Below are 7,957 nucleotides of genomic sequence, written 5' to 3'. Positions count from 1 at the left end.
AAAGAAAGAAAGAAAGAAAGAAAGAAAGAAAGAAAGAAAGAAAGAAAGATTTTGAAACATTTAAAAAAAGGTGGGGTGGGGGGAACCTGTTGGATCAGTGGGTTGAGTGTCTGACTTCAGCTCAGGTCATGATCTCAGTTTGAATTTAAGCCCCACATCAGGCTCTCCGCTGTCAGCATGGAGCCCACTTCGGATCCTCTGTCCTCCTCTCTCTTTGCCCCTCCCCTACTTATTCTCCCTCTCTCAAAAATAAACATTAAAAAAAAAGTAGGATTTTGGCTTTTTATTACAGTTGTGTTGTTTTTCTGTTCTCTGTCTCATCAGTTTCTCCTTTTATGTTTGTTTCCCTTTGTCTCCTTTTTCTAGCATTTTGAGTTGGGAGTACAGTTCACTTTTCTTTATTATTGTGTTTGTATTAAGCTTTTTTTTTTCCTGAAGTTTATTGATTTATTTAGAGTGCTTGTGTATGCGAGCAGGGGAGGGGCAGAGAGAGAATCTCAAGCAGACTCTGAGCTGTCAGTGAAGAGCCTGACTTGGGGCTCGATCCCACAAACCATGAGATCATGAGCTGAGCTGAAACCAAGAGTTGGACGCTTAACTGACTGAGACATCCAGGCACCCCTGCATTGAGTGTTTTTGTGTCTGAAATGTTCTCTGATTCAAGCATATTTTTAGGTTGTGAGATGTAATGATTTCATTTTTCAGAAGAAATTCTGTGACTTGAGTTCGTACTTTCCCTTTTGCCCAAGTGTGGTTTCGTAGGAGGTTTTAAATTTTTTAGGTAGAAGGACTTTTTTGTCCCTTTGTGTTAGTTTTAGTTTTTATTGCATTATGATCAGAGAGTGTTGCTTGCTTGTACTATTTCTCCTTTGTGGAACTTTTTGATTCTTTGTTGCTTAACATGATGTTCTGTTAATATTCTGTGTGCACTTGGGTAGGAGATATGCTCTTTGTTATTGTTTGACTTGGGGCCCGGAATGGGGTCCTGGCTGGGAAAGCCCTGTGGCCCTGTCTCTGAGTCCCATCCAGGCTACCATGGAGGGACAGTGATGGTCTGAGGTGCTCCCTCCTTTGCTCGTGTTGCCTGAGTGCCTTTCTGGCTGTCTGGGGACGTTCAGCATCTGGTTCCTCTCTGGAGCCTCTTCTGTCCAGGCAAAGCCCTGGCTTCGGGAGTAGGATCTCCTGTGCTCTGGTGGCACTCTCAGCGTTTCCTGGTTCCAGCACTGACCTGGTCTACACTTCTTGGCCTTTCTTCATCACTGCTCATTTTGATTGCAGTTATTCTTCCTTTTTTTCTTGTTTTAAGTTTTATTTATTTATTTTGAGAGAGAGAGCACAAGCGGGGTAGGGAAAGAGGGGGAGGAAGAAAGAGAGTCCCAAGCAGGCTCCACACTGTTAGCGCAGGCCCACCGGGGGGTTCGAACTCACGAACCGTGAGGTCATGACCTGAGCTGAAATCTAGAATCAGACACTTAACTGACTGAGCCCCACAGGCACCCCTCTGATTGCACTTCTGATGGCTCTGGCCCGGATCCTTGCACTTGGGAGGCATCAGTGGCACCCCTTTCAGAGTGTGTAGCTGTCCAGGCTTACTAAAGACCTGAATGGCCAACAGGCCTTTCACCTGGTGACAGTTTTCTAAGTTCACATCCCCAGGTCACTGGCCACCAGTTTTTTATGACTGCTCTTGCCATGCTTGGCCTTGCCCTGGACCCTAGATTACCTCAGCTTTGGCAACACCTTGTCATTTCTTTTTCTGGTCGAATATTGCTTTCAAACCTTCCATAGCTGAACCTCTTTCCAGTCTTGTCCTCCACCCTCAAAGTTGCTATAGCAACTCACCAGAAGGAAAACCACGTAAACTCCAATGAGTCCTTTCCAAGCTCAAATCCAGACTTTACAGAGCACGCTGAATTCTGTATGGTTTTGACCCTCCAGACACGTGTCGCCACTCCCCGATGGCGTTTCTGCCACATCTACTTGTTTGTGGTTCCCCAGATGTGTCCTGTTACCTTACACACGCTTGTTCTCTGTTTCACATGCGTCCCTGTCTCTCCCATCTGGCTAACTGCTTTGTCCTCTGCTTTGAAGTCTTAACTGAAGCTTTTGCCAAGTCCTCCAACTTGGAAGGGCACCGTCACCCTTGTGCTTCTGTAGCCAGGCCGATTCCTTTGTTAGGCACCACAGTGTACTCACTGCAAGATGAAGGTCTGTTTTCTTCTCATCTCTCCACGTCTCAAGGATTCCTTTGCATCATGCACAATGGTTGCTGACAAATGAGTGACTGCTTTTAGCAAAGTCTCCCTTTGAGAGTGGGCAGGGGCCATCATTTGGTAGTGATGAGATCAGCCTGGGTAACGTCACATTTCCTGTATTCTGTCTCATTCCAGAGGAGAAGCAGGAAGCCTGCACAGTCTCTGCATCCCACACATTGCCCAACTCATTGGTGTATGGAGCCGACTGGTCCTGGCTGTACGTCCACAATCCATTACAGACCTGCCGGTCATGCTGCTCAGGTTCCTCTCCCTGCAGCAACTCAGGAGCCAAAGCAGCACATCTCTCAAACCTGAAGGCTGTACACCAGTCACCGGCATCGTCTTACGATCATTTAGCAGAGAATGATGAAGAAGGTCATACCATACTTCAGAGCGGAAGCAAACCGAGGACTTCTGTCCAGGCACTTGCAGAGGACATGATGAAGAGTGACAGCCAGCTGCACACTGCAGGGACCAAGGTTTGTGACTCTGACCTCTATCTGGAAGCAGCGAACTTTGACATCAGCTTCCTAACTACTTGCTCCTTTTATGATCATATCCTTCACCTCTGGAAGTGGGAAAACATCTGAGCTGGGGAAGAGGTTGCTTGGCTTGAAGTCAAAGACCATTTCCACAAAGAAAGCCCAGAGTGCGACTTTGTGAGTGAACTGCTGTCAGACCGTCTCATTGAGATTCCTACTGTAGTCTCCACAGGTGACTGTATAGGGCTCAGTGTACCTTATGTCCACGGTGTAAACAGTCAAAAAAGCTATTGGCTTCTCTTAAATAAACCTTATCGGGGGCGCCTGGGTGGCTCAGTTGGTTAAGTGTTTAACTTGGGCTCAGGTCACAATCTCACAGGTTTGTGAGTTCAAACCCCACATCCGGCTCTGTGCTGATGGCAAGGAGCCTGCTTGGGATTGTCTCTCTTCCTCTCTTTGTATGCCCATCCCCCATTCACATGCAGTCTCTCTCAAAAAACTTTAAAAAAAACAAAGATCACCTTATCATGGCACCAGAAGTGCTTGTATTAGCCTCCTATGCAGGTAAACAAAAGGAAGCCTACACACATTGAATTGCCTTAGCGTGTCATAAACTTGAAATATTCCCCATTGTGGCGTTAGTAACCTGAGTAGCTTCCGAAGCTTGGACACATACTAACTCCAAGAACATAACTGGGTTTGTGACTCATCTGACTCCCATAGTTCATTCTTGTCTCTCTGGAAGGAACAGTAGTTGAAGTGCAGGCTAGTGTAGAATTTGTCAAATTTCTACCAATATTGTTGTAGGTGATCAGAGTCAGAAAACACACACTTCTTTATTTTCTGATGAAAATATAGGGTCAGAACATGTAAGAAATCACTCTGTTAAAGTGATCATTTCCCAGCTAATGGTGCATTTATTTCAACACAAGAATTTGAACCCTCCTTAAGAGTTTGTGTTAATGGTATTTAACTAAGGGTCAATTAAATATGAAGCAGAATACGTAAGACTTCAGGGACTATGCACTGAAACCGGGGAACCCAGAGGGGAGACTGTAGACGACGGGAGGTTTTGCCCCCAGAATAGTTGTTTTTCAACCCATAAAGAATATGCTGACTGGTTTCGGGAGTGAAGAATCTGGGGGGACAGATAACCAGTGTTGTCATGTGGCACCATGTGCCTTGTGAATTCTCCTTCCGTGTCTTCTCGCCCTTGGCCTACCTCCCCAGAACTTTTTGGTTGGGAAGACAGTGCTTCCAGTTACACCGGGAACAGGGCCTCTGTGCGAGCTCTGCCTCGCTCACTACACCTGGATCTGTCATGCCGCACCCTTTCATCTCACAATGATCAGATGCCAAAACCAACACCGGACGGTAGCTAAGGTCTTTAATAGGAACAAAACGAAGGAAATGCCTCCCCGCTCGCCCACCCCGGGACCAGCGGTCGGGGGCGATGGCCGGACGCAGTCCACAGGCACACCCAGCGGCTGCCACTCCTCGGCTCCTAGCGCGGGAAGTTCTTGGGGTACAGCTGGAAGAGCTTGCCTTCCTGCGTGGGCTCAAAGCCGTACTTGTCCAGCTGCTCCGGGTCGAAAGTGCCGTCCCTGTAGTCCTTCTCGATAGCAGGTGCCACTGCCTCCCGGAACAGCTGCTCGGCCGTCAGCGGCACGTCTGTGCCCGCCGGGACGCGGTAGTTCACATAGGGCTTGAGCTTGAAGCCAGCCAGCTCGGGCACCACCAGCTCCGGGACCATTTCCTTGACCTGCACGAACTTCCCGTCGCGGGCGTGCACGCCGGTGCCCTTGGTACCACGGCTCTTATAGAAGGTACGTGGGCCCCGCTTGCTGGTCCACCTACTCATGCGGTCGGCGCCCCGCACCACGATGCGGGCCGCCCCGCTCAGGAGGCCCATGCTGGGTGGGTCCTGCGGGATGCGAGCGTCCTCCGAGCCAGTTCACGCGTACGAGGCCGCCGCCAGGCGAACTCTTGCGGGTCTCCGCCGCACGGCACTCAGCTTCCGGCTCCCGTGATGACTTCCGGCAGTCCGCGCGGCTTCCGGCGCCGTCAGGCCTCTGCGCCCCAGCAAAGCAGCTCCGATTGGCTGCACTGCGTCCAATGCGCAGCCTCCACCCTGCGAGTGGGCGGGACCTCCAGACCCCGGCCAATGCGCGTGGAGGTCCGGCGTCCGCGGCGGGGCGGCGGGAGCGCGGACGTCGGCGGTCCGGCGGTGGGGTAGTGACGGGAGCGCGGACGTCGGCGGCCCGGCAGTCGGGGTAGTGACGGGAGCGCGGACGTCGGCGGCCCGGCGGTGGGGGGTAGTGACGGGAGCGCGGGCGTCGGGCGCGCGCGGTCCCGGTGAGTCCCCGCAGAGCGCCCTGAGGTCCTGGCTGGTCCCGAGAGGAAGGGTAGCCATTAGCTGCCCCACCCGGTGACGGACGCACACCGCCCCGCAGGCCCGCGCGGCCCTGCGCTGCGCGGTGAGCCGCCTGTGGGAGGCGGAGCCGTGTCCTCTCGGCCGTCCGGACACTAACCACCGCTTCCAACCCCAACTCCGAGGTCCCCAACCCTGAGTCCCGACCCCGCTGCCTGTCAACCCAAGCCGCCCAACTCCAACGGCCTTCAACCCCGAGCCCCCTAACCTCGACGCCCCCTTCACCCCGACACCCGTCAACGCCAACGCCTGTTAACCCCGAGGTTTCCCAACCTGATGACCCTTCAAAATGACACCCCCAACCTGGATGGCCACTAACCCCGGTGCCTCCTAACCTGCCGTTTCCCAACCCTGCAGCCCACTTGCGCCCCTTCCCTCTGGCTCTGTGCTGTCCCAGATGGAGAAGCAATGGCTTCCACTTTGCCTCCCTAGCACGTGCTGGGGGCCATGAGCTCTACCCCACCTCAAATGTGCAGGGTGGGGTGCGTGGGGAGACTGCCTGGTCAGGGCACTAGCAGACCACAGAGCTGGGGTCAAGGGCGCTGCTGGCCTTTCAGGAGACTGAGAAGGAAGGGTTCTCCATGTGGTGGCAGAGGACACAGGACATTTGACCCAGGAGAAAGTGGGCTATGACCTTGCATCTGCCTTCTGCATCCTGATTTCTCTGGGTGGGATTTTGGAAGAGATAAATCCTCCCTTGCTGCTGCTTTTCTAAGGGGTCTGGGAGCCACAAGGTGAAGGCCCCAGACCTGGCTCCTCACCTCTAGACAGGGGTAAAGTGAACCAGGCAGGTCCTCAATTCATCATCTCCTGGACCCAACACACCCACCTTGAGGTCAACCACACCGGATAGGAAATCCCCTGACACAGGCCACTAGGTGTTCTCACAGTCTGCTGCCTGGCCTGGCCCCACACACCCCTACCTCACCCCCCAGCCACAGCCTCATCGCTGAGGCACTGGGAGCTCCTGGCTGCACTAGGCCTTGGCTGAGCTGCCCACACCCGCCCTTGACCAGCTGGGAGAGGAGTAGGACTTGGCTGCGCTTCGGGGTTCCTGGGCAGCCATGGGAGAGCTGTTTACAGAGAGGGAAGTGGCTCTGGTGTTTCTCTTCTTGGAGAACACAGCTTTCCACCAGGGTTTTCCTTTCAGTGAAGACATAACTTAAGGAGAAGAGGAACCCAGGAGAAAAGGCTGAAAGCATTGCTCTGCCCCATGAGCGTGAGTTGAGGGAACATTTGCCCTGAACCAGTGCTTCTTTTCACCTTGACTGTTTTTTTCATTTTTAGCCATGAAGCAAGAGGAAGATGCCAGCCCAGAGGTATGGAACTAGATGGTTCCGGGGATGAATCAGAGCCTCAAAATTCCCAATTAGGGGTGTTTCTGCATTTGCTCTGTGGGCAGCTCCTTGAAGTTGGCTAAATGTGGGAGAGGTGGTCTGGGCCCCTCTGTCTCCTTGTCGGATCTTGAGACCACTTCTTCTCTGAGGTCAAAACTCAGTTCCTGCTCCCCCTTAGGACTTCTGCTTGTTTGTTTAAAAAAAATTTTTTTTAATGTTTATTTTTCAGAGAGAGAGAGAGAGAGTGAGTGTGTGAGTGAGGGAGTTGTAGAGAGAGGGGAAGACACAGAATCCAAAGAGGCTCCAAGCTCTGAGCTGTTAGCACAGAGCCTGACATGGGGCTTGAACCCATGAACTGTGAGATCATGATCTCCACTGAAGTCAGATGCTTAACTGACTGAGCCACCCAGGTGCCCCAGACTTCTGCTTGTTTTGATGGGAGTCTTTTCCCTAGTGGAACATCTGTAGCTACATCACAAAGGCCTTTCTCTATTCCTGAAACAGAAAAGTAGATACATTAAAACAACCACGAAAGCCTGAGATGCTCAACCATACGAAGTTATATAACTAGATTATGGGACACCTGTGTGACCTTTTCCGTGGATATCCCTGGTTGTCCCCAAAGCGGTGGTTGAGTTCTAAGGGACACACTTAGTGAAGGGTGTGGTTGTGAGTGCTGTCATGTTGAGAGCTGAGCACAATTGAGGCCAGGAGATGCCTCAGCTCTGAAGCAAAAAACTCCCACAACTTCCATTTGCCTCCTGAACCAAGTTCAAAAACATGGTTTTCTGGACCACTTACTTATTCTGCCTTGAGGCAACCAGCATTCTGCTTTCGAGACCCTTTTCTGAATGCCCTTCCATTTCACTGGGTTTTCTGGTGTCTAATGCTGGCTTCTGCTTTGGTTCTTGGCACTTGTGTAGAAACTAGAGAGGATTAACAGGGGCTCCCTGCCCTCTCCTCTTCCTGGCCTCTTGGGAGGAGGTGTGTGGGCACCAGGAGGAATGCACAGTGGCTGCTTGTTTCACTGGTTTCTCTTGCTTGTTTTCATCTTCATCATTTTGGGGGAATCAGCCAGTACCCTCCAGGTAGGTGGCCCCAGCCATCTGCCCACTCACCCTCCTGTGCTCACTTTTCTCTTCCTCTTCCCTCCCTTGGGTCTGGACTTCAGAAGCCCCTAAAATCTCCTTCTTGGGGAGTGGTCGGTGCTGGTAAATAACCTTTCTCTGCTATGAGCTGATATGCCGTGTTCTCAGAATCCAGGTGGCTCCTTGGGGTTTCTCAACATTGCTGCGGTGCAGGCTTCGATGTGCCCTGGCACATGGCTGGCAGCACACGGTGTTGTGGGGTGCACCCCTAGTGGCTAGCCGGGTTTGCTCCTCTAGACTTGCATCTGAGGAACTGAAAAGCTGAAGATTGAGGATTCCACACGGCACAGCTGCTGGCCCTTCC

At 52.1% G+C, this 7,957-nt stretch overlaps 3 protein-coding genes across 7 annotated transcripts in view; 2 read left to right on the top strand and 1 right to left on the bottom strand.

The window, feature by feature from the left end:
• Nucleotides 1–4,020, top strand: part of DPH7 (diphthamide biosynthesis 7) — a 19,666-nt gene extending 15,646 nt beyond the window's left edge. Inside the window, exon 12 of the mRNA XM_049633642.1 lies at nucleotides 2,391–4,020. Within this exon, the coding sequence (XP_049489599.1) occupies nucleotides 2,391–2,845 (455 nt within the window). The 3' untranslated portion in view covers nucleotides 2,846–4,020. The remainder of the gene's footprint in view (nucleotides 1–2,390) is intronic.
• An 87-nt stretch (nucleotides 4,021–4,107) lies between these two features.
• Nucleotides 4,108–4,770, bottom strand: MRPL41 (mitochondrial ribosomal protein L41). The gene has a single exon (XM_049632629.1). The coding sequence runs from the start codon at nucleotides 4,647–4,649 to the stop codon at nucleotides 4,242–4,244; it is 408 nt and encodes a 135-aa protein (XP_049488586.1). The 5' UTR covers nucleotides 4,650–4,770; the 3' UTR covers nucleotides 4,108–4,241.
• A 159-nt stretch (nucleotides 4,771–4,929) lies between these two features.
• PNPLA7 (patatin like phospholipase domain containing 7) overlaps nucleotides 4,930–7,957 on the top strand; it is a 63,616-nt gene continuing 60,588 nt past the window's right edge. For 2 of the 5 annotated variants that reach the window (XM_049632491.1, XM_049632474.1), the window contains exons 1-2: nucleotides 5,100–5,214; nucleotides 6,456–6,487. In XM_049632491.1, coding sequence (XP_049488448.1) covers nucleotides 6,474–6,487 — 14 coding nt within the window. In that variant the 5' untranslated portion in view covers nucleotides 5,100–5,214; nucleotides 6,456–6,473. The other 3 variants (XM_049632465.1, XM_049632499.1, XM_049632483.1) reach the window with 3 other exon arrangements.

Source organism: Panthera uncia, chromosome D4 (assembly GCF_023721935.1).
Source record: "Panthera uncia isolate 11264 chromosome D4, Puncia_PCG_1.0, whole genome shotgun sequence".
Taxonomy (NCBI): Eukaryota; Metazoa; Chordata; class Mammalia; order Carnivora; family Felidae; genus Panthera; species Panthera uncia.
This window is presented reverse-complemented; position numbering and strand designations above follow the sequence as displayed.

Coding starts and splice junctions, on each gene's coding strand:
- MRPL41 (XM_049632629.1), bottom strand. CDS start 4,649: ATGGGCCTCCTGAGCGGGGCGGCCCGCATCGTGGTGCGGGGCGCCGAC.